Source organism: Heloderma suspectum, chromosome 3 (assembly GCF_057233095.1).
Source record: "Heloderma suspectum isolate Gila_16-S chromosome 3, 16-S_ref, whole genome shotgun sequence".
Lineage (NCBI taxonomy): Eukaryota > Metazoa > Chordata > Lepidosauria > Squamata > Helodermatidae > Heloderma > Heloderma suspectum.
Window position 1 is genome coordinate 51487185 of NC_139460.1, and position 17992 is coordinate 51505176.

Sequence of the window (17992 nt, forward strand, 5' to 3'; positions counted from 1 at the left end):
CAGTCCTTTGCTTCTGTGGGGAGACTGACAGGAGATCTGCCAATTGGTGCCAGTTATAAGAATATCAGGGAAGAGAGTGATTGATTGATTGATTGATTGATTGATTGCAGGGGAACGTACAAGAATTTCATTTCTGTCCACAAATCCTGCAAACATGTCCTATTTCCAATACCAAATGTGAATGCAGGCAAAAGCACTTTAAAAAAGAGAAATTTTGCAAATCCCCAAATTTGTGATTGCATTATATGATTTTTTGAAATGCACGCTTTAAAATCCACATTAAAAAAAAACAAAACACGAATTTTCACACTTTAGTTAATGGGAGAAAAGTGTGCACTTTTGAAAATATGCATAGAAATATGCACTTTTCCTGTTCAAAATGTGCACTTTTCTCTTTCAAATGAGCTGAAAAGCAGCTTGAAAACTAAAACAAAAAAGGGAATGAGCCAAAACAAGCTTCAAATTGATTTTTAGGGAATTTAGGCAAGCTCAAAAGTCTCCCATCCCTAATTTAAAGCATTTAAAGGCTCTGACAGTGGCTCACAGATTCATAAAAACAATAGTCTCTACCCTCACGCTTACAATCTAACAATACATGATGGAGAAGGGGAAAGGGGATGGGGAAGAAAACAAGAAAACTCAGGCACCAGTTCTTAATGTTATACAGTTATTATAATGATCAGTTGTGATGGAAACAGGCTGCTCATAGTTCAAAAACAGGCTTTGGTGGGCCTCCAAGGAACAACCTAGTGACCTGACCTTCCTTGAAATGGCCGTAACCTAGCCAGAAGTTGTTGGCCTAACGGGTGGGGCCTTGGCCTTCTGGGGCCTAGCTGGAAACTGCTGGGTTCTTGTCACTCCTGTCACTGCAAGTAAGGCTCAGGGGGCCCAGATGATATGATTAACCTCAGAGCAGATGGGGAGTAATGCCAGACTGCTCTTCCTTCACAGGGCAGTTGGTTCTGATGGCCTCTAGGGCGGGGTGGGGGGAACAGAGGGGCTGTGTAAAAGCAGTGGTGAGTGGATCTTCAGTGGGCTGGGGGTGATTTTAGGAAGTGATGCCTTGGCAGCCCTCCTGCATGTGTGAAGCAAATCACGTAACTGTTGGAACTGCAGCCACTGATCACTTATTCTTGCAAAAGCCTATGGATCCTGCCTGATCCACTTGAGCACGAATATGATCACAAACCACTACCAAACCGGTTAAATCTTTAGCAGTAGCAAAGGTGTTGATTTTAAACCTCTACCCACATGCTCATATAGGCTCTGTCCCTACCCTGAGCATTCCGAATGCTCTTACATTTTATGCCTGTATCTGTGATCTTGCTATCTTCTTGCCCTCTCACTTCAACACGTATCATCTCAGAGCCTGCAGGTTCAGCTGAACTTATTTTTCCTGACATTTTAAGACACCCACTGGTGTTTCATAACTAAAACATTTATGGACCTCTTTTATTAAGCTCACAAATCTATGAGATAACAAGCCCAGCACATCTATCTAATAGAGCAGAAGTCTCAAGAAGGTGACAGCAAGGCATGAAAATCTAACAAGACAACTACTGTTGTGAAGAACATTTTATGAGGAAGGGACGGGGAGGGACTCCCACATAAATCCTGCAATTTAGATAATCTGTTGGAAGCTGAGAGTGGAAGGAGACCATTCCTTTAGTAAAGTTTGATAAGACATAGTACATAACAGAGATGAACAAATACTGAGGAAGGAAAATGTGGCATTTCCCCCTTTTATTCCTAGGAACACAGTCATATCTTAAAAGGGTAAGGCCTAAGGTCTAGATATCAGTAGAACGTAGGTCTACTGCACCCTCAGCTCCCTTCATAAAGTCCACTTGGTCAAATAAGTTATGAGGCTATCTCTTCTTTGGCTGAGCTGTCATATTTCCCCAGGCCTCACATTCCTTAGAGGCCTGTCTGTGCTGTTAGGCCACACTCATCCTCCCATGTCCAGAGGTTTCACCTCCCTCTGAAATTACCCACACAGTTGCTGCCTCACTTTTAAGTGAGAGACAGACACGCTGCCTCACTTTTAAGTGAGAGACAGACACCCTTATCCCACTTCTAATGATCTAGGAGAAGACCTTGTCATGTTGATTTTTGGTCGGGGAGATTAATTTTTCCTCACTTGGTCTGTCAGCTATAATCATAGCTGCCACCTGTGCAGCTGCTTAGAGGAGCTGCCATTTTCTCTGTCCAGACTGCATCCCTCATTACGACCCTTAGGAATGCCCAGGGCTATATCGTAGAAAACATCTTCAGACAAAGAAATGGCAATGCAACTAAATGTGAGTCAAACAGGTTCTTTTTAAGGAAGGTTTCAGTTATTCACCAGACATCTAGTGTTTGCATTGCTGCAGTGCACTGCTTTTCAAGAATGTTAGTCTTGTAAATGCTCACTTACCTCTGAGTTTGAAGTATTTCAGATGGTTGGTGATAACCTGTTTAGTAGATTCGTCTGGACATATTTTAACTCCAGTAGGAAAGAAAACTGATCTCTTCCTTCGAAACAAGATGCGCCTGCTGAATTTCTCTGATTCCCTGAAATCAAGAAGGTGCTTAGAATCCAGAAATTGGGGGAGGTTTCTAGTTGATTGCCAGCCATCGTGTAGTATAGCTGGTGTAGCATCCTTTGCTTCTGCATCCTCTGCAGGTAAATAGGGTTCTTCTGCAAAATTATATCACAAAGATTTCTCTCAATAGCTGCTCATACAGTGCCACAATACCACTGAGTTTCACTAAAGAATACAGTCTTTATTCCAAACTAAAATTATTTTGCTTATTTCTTTATACATTTAAATATCATAGATGCCAATAAAGAAGGTTCTGGCTTCTGCACTTCATTTTTGCTGGTACACCCTAGTTATTATCATTCCTCATCCACTATGCACCATGATTTTGTTGTTCTTACCATACCACCATACTCTTACTGCCAATAAAAAATAAATCTTCAGTGTAAGCAAAGTTAAATAAATCGAACTGGTTCATGATTGTTTTCTCTTAACATCTGTCCACACTAGAGAATAATCAACATTTCAATGGAAACTAGAACGTTTGCTTAGTAAATTCCCCCCCCCCCCCTAAGTCTGAATGTTAAAATGGCTGAACTGACCGAATGCCAAGGAAAACAAAGATCTCGGCCTCCACACAGGCCAAGAAAACACAAATGCAACCTTTTACCTTGTTGTTTAGGTGATATGATTGCTGCCTCTCTGTTCTGCCCAATGCTTTCTCACACAGGGGCATGAGCTAATGTCACATGTCACATTTCCTGAGACACTACAGGTATTGCAAAATATTCCCACCATGTTACAGTACCTGCAGTAGCTTACTTTATCTTAAATATTTTCAGTCTGTTTGGAACACCTTGACGAAAAGCACAAACACTCAAAATCTGCCATGGATTTCATAAAAGAACACATCAGTTAGCTGGACAGCTGATGTGTTTATGGGCCACTTCTTGTGTTATATTTTGAACTTTGGAACTAAATAGGTTTACTCCAATTTGTTTTTCATTCATATCACACACTTCAAATTACTTGTTTCTATGACGGCAGGAGTAATGGTTTTAACTCAGAAAATTAGATAGGGGAAAAACAGCAAAACAGTTGAACAGGGAGTAAGGGAATGATAGCAAATATAGGCAATATGTAGTATCAGATAAAAATGTTCTTTCAAATGTTAACTGAAGAGCTGCAGCCACTTCAGTGTAAAAATCTGTAGCCAGATCTAAGAGAGGAGAAAACATTGTAATTAGAGCCCCATTCTAACAAAAGCTGCTACTGTGTGTTTAAAACAAATGCAGAACAGACAGATCCTGTCTTTATGACCTCAGGTACATAAATGTAAATGAAAACAATCCTTCTATGATAGTTTATTCCTCTGCTAGAGATGGACACATAATGGCCCATTACTAATTTCTCCTGGCAACTACAAGTATGGGGCGTCTTGCTGAATTCCAGTACACAGAGAGCCAGTGTAGTGTTGTAGTTAGTGTGTTGGATTAGGACTGAGGAGACCCGGGTTCTAGACCCCACTCTGCCATGAAGCTCACTGGATGACTTTGGGCCAGTCACTGACTCTCAGTCTAACCTACCTCACAAGATTGTTGTGAGGACTCTTGGAGGAAAGGCAGGGTATAAATGAAACAAACAAACAAACAAACAAACAATACAGAAGCAGAATCTGACTCTGTATACCTGTAAGCATATTTCCTATCAATGTAATTACATCAATTTTCGTTGAACATAATGGGTTGGGGTCCAGACTTAGTCCTTACTTAGAACAGACCCACTGAAATGAATGGGACTAGAGTTGGTCTACTCACTGGAAAAGACCCTTATGCTGGGAAAGATTGAAGGCAAAAGGAGAAGGGGACGGCGGAGGATGAGATGGCTAGATAGCATCACCAATGCAATGAATATGAACCTGAGCACACTTCGGGAGAGAGCGCAGGACAGGAGGGCCTGGCGTGCTGTGGTCCATGAGGTCACGAAGAGTCGGACATGACTTAACGACTGAACAACAAAGAGTTGGTCTAATTTAACTCCCATTGATTTCAGTATTATTATGACTGAATCCAATCCAATATTCAAAAGAACTGCAAAAAAATAAAGAAGCACATTCTTACCTGCAAATGCTTGAAAATCTCCTTCAATCAACACAAATATCCAGATTCCTAAATAGATTTTCCAGGAAAAGTCACACATATTTCTTCCGGTTTTTGTTTTTTTTTAAGGCAAAACGAAAATAATCAAGTCCCTTTTTAGCAGTGTCAGCTGCCCGGAACGTGTTAAACATCCAATAAGGTTCCCTTTTTGGAGAAGCTTTGGTGTCATACGTAATTGCCTTTGATAAAAAGGATTAGTATAACTTCTGCAACAAAAGCCAGCCAAAATGTTGCTAGATTATTTTCTGTTAAAATAAATTATTCCATTCTAATTTTGGAAATCGTAAGAGGTACTGGGGAAGTGGCTCCTTGATGTTAGCCAATGGACCGCGGAGGCAATTTTGTAGTTTTAATCTGGTGAGCTAAGCCAGCTTTACTGGAGCTTCTCATGTTGTTAATTGGCAGTCCACACAAGGACAGTACCTTTCACACTTAATTAAGCACAATTTTCATTGACTTCCTTAAAAAAAAAAAAAGAAGCTTGCTGTCAAAGCAATACTTTCTTTTAGCATCATGGTCATCACTAGGAGATCCCCTTCCCAGAGTGCTCTTGTTATTGCCACATGAAATAGTAAAAGAACACTCTTGATTTGATTCAGCATTATGACTATCTCAGGTATGCTGAAGCAGGAGGATCCCATTTACTGCTGTGCTGCATCAGGTTGTAGAAACAGTGATGTTCATCCTTTGCGTTTTGTATAATGGCACTGACAGCTCCCTTTCCAACTCCCCCCCCCCCGCTTTTATACATTCACAATAAACATTATGTGCATACTGGAAATGAGAAAAAATGAGTAAATACATGAACAGTTGATTGGCTTACTTATGTATTTTTAAAATGTATAAATCGCGCCTTCATGCAAAAGATGATTTCATGTTTTCATACACAAAAACCTGATATTTTCACTACAATGGAAGCGGTATAAAAAAAACCCTAATCATAGATATGGTAACATTGAGGGGCATGAAGACTATTTCAACCAGCTAAAAAAATACAAATGTAAAATGCCTGGTCCAATAAAAGGGTTTTAACTTGGCACTGAAAAGGGTACAATGTGGGCATCAGGCATACATCCCATGGGAGAATATTCCAAAGTCTAGGCACCACCACAGAGAAGGTCTTGTCTTTTGTAGATGATATACTTCCCTTATAGATGGCACAAGGAGAAGAGCCTCCTCTGATGATCTTAATGCACGGGCAGGTTGATATGGGAGGAGGCCCTCCTTCAGGTATGTGAACTATAATAATGAATACAGAGCATAGCAAACTACACTGTGCCAGAGTTAGATAGTGAGCTGGTTTGCATGACACGGCTTGGTCAGCATGGGTTATTTAACCCATGATGAGCTGTGGTGTGTGCCTAGTGTATGCGGCCACCATTGTGATTGTGCACTCCCCGATTGGGGGTTGTGCTGTGTCATCCAAACTTGATCACTGTGGGTTACTTGAGGGTTAAAAATCCTCTCTTAATTCCTACGGCAAATCATGGATGTTGTCTGGGTTTGGACAACACAGCGCAACCCACAACTGGCCTGATCAAAGATTGTGCCCGGCACACACCACAGCTCATCCTGGGTTACCCACGATGAGCTGTCTGTGTTGTGCAAACCAGGTCATTGTGATGCTTGTGGGCCTTATCGAGTCCCGCTCGAATTTTCAATCAGAAAACTTCCCCCCTCCCTCACAAACATTGCTGCACAGGTGAGATATAACACAAGTTGGAGAAAAAGCTCAGAGTATTAGTGGGCCAGCTATCCGCTGTGGTCTTGCTTATACTGCTTGTACCCTGCATGATGTTATGAGAAAAGTATTGGCGTAACTTTCTAGCATGGTTTAGCCATGAAGACAGAGGCTGCAGTTTGTTATCATGAAACCAACATCACTGCATAACTGAGTAGCAAAGAACAGGCTATATCCTACTCAGAATACACCCATTTCATGTACTGTCCACAAGGGCTCTTAAGCCAGAGGCTGTGCACTAATCATCTGCTCACAACCTTTAGAAAGCTGGGTAATTGGGGGAAGGGCCATAGTTCAGTAATACACCACGTGTTTTGCATGCAGAAGGGCCCAGATTCAGTACAATCCCCTAGGCTCTCCAGGCATGACTGAGAAAGGCTCCCACCTGGAGCTCCGAAGAGCCACTGCCTGTCAGTGTAGACTAGGGGTAGGCACTGTGGTGCTTATGGACAGTAATGTACCCCTGGACACCTTAACTGACACTCATGAAGACACCCTACTCCTCCTAATTTGTATTTTAAAAGCATCCTTATATTTTCTTACTGGCAGCTGGGGTTGCTTCAAAGCAAAGTGGGAGCCTCCACCTGCTGCCATCTTAATTTCTCATGAATGCCTTTGGCCAGGTTACTTTTCCTTTGTGACTAGTCATGCGCATCCATGGCAGCCATTTTATGGCTATGCCCAGGACAGTCTCTCAGATTTCCAAATGTGCCCATGGGCTGAAAAGATTGCCTACTCCTGGTGTAGTCAATACTGAGCTACCTAGAGGTATGGTCTGAATCTGAATAGGTATAAGGCAGTTTCCTATGAATGCATAATGCTAGTTCGGTGCTTTCATATATTGCTTTTTCACTTAAGTAAATTTGAGTTGTGAAGTCACAGAATTATCTTCATTCTATTCATGTCCCAGAGCACAAGTACCTTATGCAGAGTTTCGGTAGAGGGCCTGAAACCCCTCCCATACCTGCTAACAGCCCTTAGTGCTGTCAGGGGGTGGGTGAGTGGAGGAATATGGAGCTCTTTTGAGTCTATGGGAATCCTCCATGCACACACAATACCCACAATGGATATTGCCCAGGCTATTTTGATATTAAATACATTGCATCTACAACCCACATTTTCATTGGGCTGGATCCAAATAAACGTGTGTGCAACTGGGCTGGTGGTGTTTGACTTTTCTGTGTCCCTCCTAGACAGACTCCCATAGAGGCTCCTCCAAGGGTTGGAAGACCCTGCTGAATATTGTGGGCTGTGGCCTGGGGGACTGAGGGGAAGGGGAGGGTAGCTCAGTGGTAGAGAACATGGTTTGTATGCAGAAAGCCCCTGGTTCAATCCCAGGCATCTTCAGGTAGGGCTAGGAAAGAATCCTGCCTGAAACCCTGGAGGGCCACTGCCAGTCACTGTCTATAGTACTGGGCTAGATGGATAAATGGTCTGACTTGATATAAGGCCACTTATGTTCCTCTGCCTAATTTCAGGGATTCTCCTCTTCCCCCTCAGAGGGGGCGGGCCTGTGGGAGGGAGGAGGGGGCAGGGAAGTCAGCTTGTTACATGCACGTTTATCTGGATTCCACCCATTGTTACTGCACAGGGAAAAATCACTTACATGTCATCATATAAAACATATGGCAAGAGCCAGTGTGGTACAGTTTCTACAGTGTTGGAAAGACTGGGGAGATTCAGGTTCAAGAACCTGCTCTGTTATGTGACATTGGCCAAATCGCTACTTTGTGTTGTTGTTGTCGTGAGGATAAAAAGGAGAGGGGGAACCATATATACCACCCTGAGCTGCTTGTAACAGTGGCTGGGAGGGATAAAATTGCAACAAACAAACAAAGAATTATGATCCTGACGAAGTTGCTGCTTCTTTTACTTCAAAAAAAAAAATTCAACAGCAAAAACAGGTTGGTGAGTGTTACTAAATAAAAATTAGTAACTAATTACTAATTACTTAATTAGTAACACCATAATTTATAACAATTTAGAAATCAATCTCTCCCGTGGCCCCCCCCCCCGCAAATATGCCATTGAAAATAAATGATGTGACCATACTTCATTATTTTCTATAATAAATATGAATGTGTTTCTAATCGAGATGCTGTATGCTTAAGATCTCCATGCAGGGAGTTGGCCACCATGTTCATCACCTCATACTTGATACTAGGGCTGTTGTGGTTCTCCGCCTCCTTTCCTCTAGCACTGACATTGCTGTGAGGTGAGACAATAAGTAAGAGGGATAAACCCGCTAAGCAATTCTATGCTACACATGGGGTTCTTAAAAGACAGAGCGTGCATCTGGGAGAATACCAAGCACACATAGTTTGAGAGGTAACACATAAGCTCCTTGAAGGTTACCCTTATACTCTTTCATATATTAATGACAAAGGAGGTGGAGTATTTTAAACAGAAATGTGAATAGGAAATTTAAGGAAAACAGCCACAGGTCAATAATTGTATATTAAGTGCCCCTGCTAGGCACCACTGGCTGCAGCTTGTAGTGGAAGTATTTAGCAAACTAAGTTCTAAACGTTTTCTTCTTCCTCCTGTGACACTTGCACACTTTCTGTTTTGGATTAGTGCCACTTCAGACAGGCCATTTGTACACAGAGATAATTTACATGTAGAGGGAAAATGTATATTTGAGAACATCAAATGTCTATTTTGCAGTGATGACAATTGTTTTGAAACTGCAGAGTCCAAATACGTGTATTCAGAGCAAGATACATACTCTTATCATGTTCAAAACTGGCAGCGTGAACATAGTTGTTTTCCCCCCTACGTAGTTATTTTTTCATGTAAGAAAAAGGTCGTGCAAATTGAGCCTTCACAATCATTTGTGCTTGACAGTAGTTAAGATTTCAACAGGAAATTTTCTGCTGTGTACCGAGGAAACATCACTGATCTATTGTAACTAATAAATTGGCTGCAGAAACCAATGGAAGAAATAAGTGTTTCTGTGCTTAAATAAATGTTCACCTTGTTTCCTTGGCTTTTGTTTTCTGAGTCATTAATGTTGTATTATTTTATAATATATGAATTTTGATATTTTAAAGAGAAAAAACCCTTTTTGAACACAGTAATGAAATAATAATTTACCTACTGGGTACTAAACAAAATGAAAATTCCTTCTCCAACAGCTCCCTTATCCCTTCTGTTAGCAATCACAATAGAAACATGCACATGAACGTAGTCAAATCTTTCTGAAAAAATATCTGTATTTTTCAGTCAGTGCTTCTAGCTTATCAAATACAGGATCAATCCACATTTAAATATGTGACTAATACTTCACACCACAGAGATTTACCTCGGTTGAACCTCTTCCATGAATAGTTTTAGCCACAAGTATAAATACTTGGGAGAATTACAAGTATTCAGCATTTCAATGCACATTATGTCTGAACATGTTAAGTCTTGAGTAAAGTAGTCGTTCGTTTTAAAATGACCATTTTTCTTTCCATAAAATTTGGTTACTTATTAACTGCAATGGGACTTCAATGTGTTCAATGGGGCTTACCCCCAGGTTGAGCATAGAATTGCAGTCAAAGTGCCTAATAATCACATTTCTCCCCCTCCCCAAAATAAATACCATGATTAAAACAATCAAGCAGTTCTCACCAGGGTGATACCTTACCAGATGTAAGCTACAACAGTATCCCGTACAGTAAAGACCATCTGGCCTTATATCAATATATATTAAAATACATAGTATTCATACCATAAACAAGTGCTGCACAGCAGAAAGAGATTAGGGCCCTGAATCTGGAATATGTGATCCAATTAGACATGGAAAAAATGACACCCTCACCCCCACTTACATTTCTAAATTTCAGGCAAGGTTCGACATACTGTTCTTGAATTTTAGAAATATGCATAAAAATGTTTTATGTTACATTAAATTCTGAGAAAGACCAATATATGCCAAGAATCCAGCAGCAGATCAGTAGCATTTGTGTCTTATCCAAAAGTAGCTAGAATTATACATCTTTTTCACAATATGGGAATGGTATCTGCAGAAGCATTCAGTTTAACTTTGAAACATCACATAGGAAGCATCCCTAAGAGGGCACCTTAGGGCACAATCCTATGCATGTTTAGACAGAAAAAAAGTCCTACAACTTCCAGCATGCCCCAGCCAGCCATGCTGGTTGGGGCATGCTGGGAGTTGTAGGAATTTTTTCTGTCTAAACATGCATAGGATTGTACCCTTAATGTCTCCCTCTCACGCAGGATCAGCTCCCCCATTTCCAGGCATGCTCGGAAAGATGGGAATGAATCCCTTCAAGTTGAAATATTTTCCCATCTTTGCAGCACATTCCTGTTATGATGCTTCTGTTTTCTGAAATAAAAATCAAATTAGACAATATCACAAATATTTACTTTAAATTACAAAGTTGAAATTTATATACTTCCATTTTCCCACAATGTCCTGCAATACAAATCAAATATAAAATCCTAGGATAAACATAAAAACACAACATTAAATTGAGCTTTTCCCTCTTTGCAAGACTGAAACGACAAACGCTGCTGATCGGATTTCCAATACTTCTGGACAAAAGTCTTCTTTTGGAAGATCAGAAGAAAAGTCTGGCTAGCTTTCGCTGCCACTCTGCTGCTGCAAGTGGAGTTGCAAGATCAAGTCTCTAATTTCTTCTCTCTTGCTTCTCACCACTTGGCGAGGGAACCACCGCTCCAAGTGCATTGGAAGTTCAAAGTTAACAATAGGATTCTGATGATTAAAAAAAAGGATGCTGTTACATTAATTAAAAAAGAAGACAAATATTGCTCTCTTGGCAGTAATCCCACTTTTACTAACATTAAACAAATAATAACTAAAAGAAATATATACTACCAATGAGTTGGATCTGAGAATGCGTGAGTGGAATGAGTTCATGCATTAGTGCTATTTTCTAAGAACTGTTGGTCAATGATGGATAGAACAGCATTTGCTGTAGCCACCTGGATCAGCAAGTGGTGACTCAAGTGATAGATTGTGGGGTAGAACAGGCTCACCCCACCCACCCAACTACCCTATTAATTACAGATGTTTCCATGTTCAAAGCTTTTCCAAAGAATTATGGAACTGCAGGCCTGAAAGGGGATTCAAAATAACCTAGATGAGTCCCCTGCACACAGACAAGAAATCAAAGCCCTAAACATATATTGTTTGCAAATCTAATCAAGTATTAAATTTGCCTGCAAGCACCACAATGGCTCTGGACTGCAAGGAGGTCAGATCAGTCAATCCTAAAGGAAATCAACCCTGAGTGCTCATTGGAAGGACAAATACTGAAGCTGAAGCTCAAATATTTTGGCCACCTAATGCGAAGAGAAAACTCCCTGGAAAAGACCCTGATGCTGGGAAAGATTGAAGGCAAAAGGAGAAGGGGACGGCAGAGGATGAGATGGCTAGATAGCATCACCGATGCAATGAATATGAACTTGAGCACGCTCCGGGAGAGAGCGGAGGACAGGAAGGCCTGGCGTGCTATGGTCCATGGGGTCACGAAGAGTCGGACACGACTTAACGACTGAACAACAACAACAACAACCATAATGGCTACCACTGAGTAGGTCATCCTACATCATTTACTGAACACAAAATAAAGCAAGAGACAGAAATAAAAATCAAATGCCTAATAAAAGCTCTCATCTCTACTTCTTAATCAGCAGTCAATGGAACCTATCAAATCTGGCCTTTCCAGTCATTAAGTTGCCTATGGTAGGTAGAATGTTTTCTTCAGAAAACTGTACAAATAACTTAAAAGAGCATTGAAATCCTTTGCACCTGGAAGAAAGTTTCCACATATTGCAGTAAATACACTCCACAATCACTATTGTTATCCTGTTTGGGGACTCTTGGGCAGAAATCCACCATTGTTGATTTGCTGAACTCACGACATGTTTTACGTTTTGCTTCCCATTCTGCTTCTAGATATCTGAAATTAAAACAGAAAAAGATACTGAGGTGGATCCAGACTAAGTTAGTTACATGTATGTCCCATTGAAATCAACATGACAAGTTATTCATGGCTTACTTAAGTCCCACTGATTTTAATGGAACCTACGCACAAGTAACTCAGAATGAATCCAACCTACTCTCTGTGGATATTTGAAAAATAATCACCTTTAAGCAATATCCACACTTGGTTAATAATACAGTATTGTATGATATTTAAAGCATTTACATATCACCCTTCATGCTGTCAGGATTTCAGTGTGGTATACCATTTATTTTAGCACAAAACAAGAAAACAGCAGATAAAATCATTAACAATTAAGAACACAACAAATTAAAAAGTCTGGCTGAAGAAGAACATTTTGCCCAGCACTGGAAAGCTTGCAATGTCGGCACCTGGCAAGCCTCTTTAGGGAGGGCACTTCATAGCTGAGGTACCGCTGCTGACAAACCCACTTCCTTTGTTGTTACATAAGGTACTTCTGATAAAGGACGTACCTGGAGAAAGGCCTTGGCAGATGATCTTACAGATTTACTGGTCAACTTTATTCATTGTCATCCAGATACACAGTATAAATTAGTCCTTTTGTCTTCTACTATAAACTGTTCCTTTTGTATTCTACAAGACATGTTCTTCCATAAGGCAGAAGGCAAAAAGATATGAAGAGCCATTCTGGATCTAGCCAAGGGCAGTACCCAATGATAGTCCTACATATACTAGGCCCATTCACTTCAGTGGGTCTGCTTTGTGTAGGAGTACCATTGGATACTGCCCCAAGGGCCCATCTTGTCCAGCATTCTGTTCACACAGCCTGTGGGAAGCCTACAAGTAGGACATGAGTGCAATAGCACCCTCCCTTGTGATCTCCAGTAAGTGGTATACAGAGGCATACTGCCTCCAGTACTGGACCTTCTGTGGCCAGGATCCAAGTTGCTGCTTAAGCACGAGAACATAATCGTGTGTGTGCTGCTGCGCTTCTCTCCTTTTCTCCCCAACAACAGGTCCTTATGCTGCCTTAAGTCTTGGGTGGTACAGGAGAACTATCGAAAGCAGGGACTTTGCAGGCCCTTCTACATGAGTGAAAACTCCCCACACGTCCTTTCGTATTCAGACTTAAACTGATGGCTTCCAAGTAGCTCATCTTCCTGCTAGAAGATTAGGGAGTATTACAACCCTCTGCCAGGATCTATTGCCTCTCTCTTCAGCAATTAGTTTTTAAAGAGGGATCATATTTTGACTTGAGAAAAGGCAGAAGGCTGAACAATGTTGGCTTTGTTCACTAACTTGCTACAACGTGAAGGTAGACATAGGCAAATTACGATTAATGTTTTCCTCTCAAGTGCTTCACCTATTCACTGCCATTTGCTTCTGAGTTGATGTGCACATGGGAGACATCAGTGGAGGTGCATACAGGAAGACCTCTGTCAGAGAAAACCAGACTTCATAAAGGAGGAGCGAATGTTCTGGGCCCAATGGGATGTCGGGCTTACACAGCAAAAATGTGTATCAAATGGTTCACTAACAACCAAGATTATGGCATGATGACGTCCAGTACATTTTATTTTAATTTTAACTTGGATAAATATACTGTGTGCTCATTTCTGTTTCTCATAGCCTTATTTCACAGGTGTGTACAACAAAACTGAAATAAGTTTACATTAACATTTACATTTAAAGTTTACATTTAAATTTGAACATTTAAGTTGTACATGTTGATGCATGGAGCATCCTTTGAATCTATTAAAATAAAGAATCAAATGAAATGCAGTGTTACTTACTCTCTCAAGACCTGAACTGTATTCTGTACAGAACTTGCCTTCAGGGAATCTAAGATGAGGATACATGGCCTATGTAAGAAGAAAAAAAAATTTTCATTTTCCATTACTCAGAAAATCAATGTTCGTTTTACATGTTTCAGGGGAAAAAATAAAACAGTTACATGTGACTAGGGAAACAAGCTTATAGCTATTTGTTGTATGTGTAGAAATACAGTATATGGCATTGCTGTTAAAAAGTAAATATAGCCAAATACTGCAGTGTTATTACAAATACAAATGCCTACCTTTTACAAACTCTCTTGATTTTAGAAGTGCTTGAGCAGGTCTGAAAAACATATTCACGAAAAGTGAAACAAAAAGATAAGCAAGTCCCCTCATAATACAATACTTGCATAATATTATTAGCAGTTAAATAAATCCAAGCATTTCCTGGTAAGTTTAATTTACCTCCTGCCTCTACAAAGCTCAATGAACCTCATAACATCACATAAGAGAGCTTTGGCTATTGGGCGGTATAGAAATGAAATGAATGAATGAATAAATATAATGATTCAACAGCTAAAGTAGTTCTCTAACTAAAACATATTTAAAATACAAATGATCATCCCAAGAAACAGAATAGCATCGTTACACCAGAAATAAAAATAGCAGCAGCTAATACTTGATGGTTGTTACAGAATTCTATTCCATCTTAGATGGTGCAAATGTGGTGAAGGACATCAGAGACCTGCTTAACACTTGTTGTATGCTCTTTTGTTGAAGGCTATACAGTTTAAACACTTAAAAATCCTGTGGCATGGAAAGCACTATTGGTCCAAGCAATTAAAACTGATTTCTATTAGCCAACAGTGGCAGTAATATTGTTGAAAAGCCTATCTCTCTCTCCTTCTTGGCAGCTGTGTACATTGTCAATTCTAAGTGTTTTACCTTTCCATTTGTCCACTGTTATACATTAGGACACAAAGGCCTATTTCAGATGTTCATATATCTGCTTAATTAGCTGGGTTATGAATGAGCATATTGCCTCCCTTTTCAGAGGGAGTGAACAAACCAGGAATTTTTCCAGTTTCAGCCAAATTGGGAAACTATGGTTACCACTTCGGAACAAGCTAAGATAGCTTGAAGTTGGTTTGAAGTTGGTTTAATATTCTGGCTCCTTCTGAAGCTGCTAACCATAGTATCCAGGTTTGGACAAAACAGAGAACTGTGATTAATTAGAATTTTTTTGGTTTCATTGCTTGTGCTGAGAAGGGAGGGGTGAACAGGCTGTGTGTGCAGGCGAAAGTCTAGTTCATATCCCGGCTTATTAAGCTGAGGTATAATAGGCCAAAGGCACTTACTTTATAAGTTTTAGAATCCAATCCTGGAGATAGAGTTGCTGGCTGAACATTATCTAACATGACAAAGAAGACAGAATATCGTTAAAGAAAACAACTATACTTTGGGGTGAAGGGATTATAAAAATGTTTGGCAAGAATGTGAGTTATATGCAGTGTGAGTTTGAATCATGGAATCTCTTTCTCTTTTACCTCTGGTGTGACTGATGCCCACCAGCCATGCAAAAGGTGAGTGGGGCTATATTCCTCCCATGCTCCATGATGGTGCTTGAACTCACTTCTCCAAAGGCCCAACTTTGAGCCCAGTCTGGTGAGCCAACAGACACGCTACTGTAAATTGTGGCTTCTTTTGTTCTCTATACAGATCCTTCCCTGTCCCTGCTTGGCAAAAGACTCTGTTCCTCCCTTGAGGAGGGCTGCATGTCATCTCAACTGGCCATCTGCCAAGGGAGCTATTTGGGTGCTATATATGTGGCCTCTCCTTCCCTCCCTTTGTGTGTTGCAATCAAAAATGGTACTTGTGAGCAGTGGTATAAGAGGAATTGAACTGCCGCCTGCAGGGATGTCTGGAAACATGCAGCCTGTGCCACAACAACTCAGTCTTCACACATAGTATGTGTATGGTTTGCTTATTAAGTTGGATTCAATTCTGTTTAAAAGACTTCTAACAAAGTACGTCATCTGAAGAGGTCCAATGAGTGATGGGTTCTACTGGCAGCTTTAGAAATTGGTGTGTTTTCTTTTTGAGAAGCAGTACCCAGGGGGCTGAGCTGCTGACTGCTTAGCCCCAAGACTGACACTATAACCAACCAAAGGAAGAAAGCGATTCAGGTGCTTTATTCCCCTCCTTTAGCTGCACATAAAATGGCTTAGTGGGGCTCTGTCAGCTCTTGGGCATAATGTGACTGGGTTACTTCCATCACGGATCCTGGGCATGAGCTCAGCCAGCTGCCTTGGCTCATGTGGTGCCATGAGCTGGAGGATGTAGAGGAATGTTGACGCAGGAGATGGAACCAACGCAGTGGCAGAATAAGCTGTGATCCCTCACCGCCACCTCCTTTCATCGTCACCCCTTAGTGGTGTTGGCATGTTCCCAATGCCAACACCACTAACATTTCCACCAGCAGTGGATGTGGGCAGCTCTATTCAACAGGTGCTGCCGTTGGTTGCAGCTCATCTGGAGCACAAAGCTGCGGTAGTGCCGAGTCGTATAGGAGCAGTGGCTCAATGGCAGTGGCTGAGGGCGATGGTGAAGAGGGCGATGAACAGGAGGTGGTGAAGGAGGGAAAGACTGGAAAAAACCTTGGAAAAATTTGGAAAAAAATAGTTTCCCCCAGGTTGCCCCTCCCCCCAGGACCCCCCCCTCCGAAATATGCAATGATTTTGTATTATGAAATACTTTCCTTTACAATAAAATGTGTAAGACAAGGTGTTCGTATATTGCTACTACCTGGCCTTTAATCCCCCAATGACATAATAGGAAGACTTTGTAGGACTAGAGATGTAAAATTTCTGGAAATTTTGAAGCCATGGGGATTTTTTTTAAATCCTCTCTGGAAGATACATTATTCAGTGTATGCTCTTAAATCATTACCTTTGGACTGTAGCGTGCTATTTATATCTAGCTCCTCTTTATCACTCCAGGTATCATTAAAGACCAAAACAGTTTCTGTTGTAGCAGTCTCACTTTTAATTTCTGGCTGATGTGGATATTGCTGGAAACATGACTGCGCAGAATACTGATCCCGGCCATCCTCATATACAACTTCTTCTAGCCAGGGGAAGCAGATGACTGCAATGTACCAATGAGACCTGGCAAGGCAAGGAAGAGAAAGTCAGTATCTGCTAGCTACTCTAAGGCTGCTGGCCTATTTTCACTGATCTCTAAGTAAGTCTATTGAACTCAATGGGGCTTACTTCTGAGTAGGCATGTATAAGATTGTACAGTAAGAGGAGTAAAAAAAAGTTTTGATTATGAATGCCTTTCTGCACTGTGATTTCCATTAAGATATGATAATAAAGATGCCCATTTAAAAGAGAAAATCATGGGGCCATTTCCCTGTTAACTTCTGCCTCTTCGACATGATATTTAAATTACAAGTAGCTTATAAAAGACATATACAGGTATCTAATTTTATTCCCTGAGTTTAGACGTTTTCCAGTTTTATGTCCATTTTTACAAACACCCAAGCTCTAGGTGTCAAGTGCAAAGGCAACAAACATGAGATAAAATTTCTGAGATAGAAATTACAGGGCAGGAAAAGCTTTAAGTGCCAATTAATGCAGCAAACTTACTCTTCATTCACAGGCACAAAGATATAGTCTTTACTAAAAATGTTTATATGTCGAGTCCACCTTTTTACTCTTCTGTGTCTTCTTTGTGCTATTCTGTGTGAATACAAAAGAATGATTAAGAAACTAGTCAGAAACGTTCTACAAACCCAGCAAAAGGGGTGCTTCATACCATTCCTTACTTGGCAAGATAGACAAATCTACCT

General features: G+C 40.8%; 2 protein-coding genes across 7 annotated transcripts in view; both read right to left on the bottom strand.

The window, feature by feature from the left end:
- The window catches only part of IMPG2 (interphotoreceptor matrix proteoglycan 2), a 90708-nt gene extending 85933 nt beyond the window's left edge, over positions 1–4775 (bottom strand). The window contains exons 1-2 of the mRNA XM_084843210.1: positions 4643–4775; positions 2417–2680 (exon numbers count right to left, since the gene is read on the bottom strand). Coding sequence (XP_084699336.1) covers positions 2417–2680; positions 4643–4721 — 343 coding nt within the window. The 5' untranslated portion in view covers positions 4722–4775. The remainder of the gene's footprint in view (positions 1–2416; positions 2681–4642) is intronic.
- A 4725-nt stretch (positions 4776–9500) lies between these two features.
- The window catches only part of SENP7 (SUMO specific peptidase 7), a 46887-nt gene continuing 38395 nt past the window's right edge, over positions 9501–17992 (bottom strand). For all 6 annotated transcript variants that reach the window (XM_084843217.1, XM_084843215.1, XM_084843214.1 and 3 more), the window contains 7 exons: positions 17790–17882; positions 17089–17306; positions 15498–15550; positions 14442–14482; positions 14158–14226; positions 12208–12358; positions 9501–11148 (listed from right to left, as the gene is read on the bottom strand). In XM_084843217.1, coding sequence (XP_084699343.1) covers positions 11011–11148; positions 12208–12358; positions 14158–14226; positions 14442–14482; positions 15498–15550; positions 17089–17306; positions 17790–17882 — 763 coding nt within the window. In that variant the 3' untranslated portion in view covers positions 9501–11010. The remainder of the gene's footprint in view (positions 11149–12207; positions 12359–14157; positions 14227–14441; positions 14483–15497; positions 15551–17088; positions 17307–17789; positions 17883–17992) is intronic.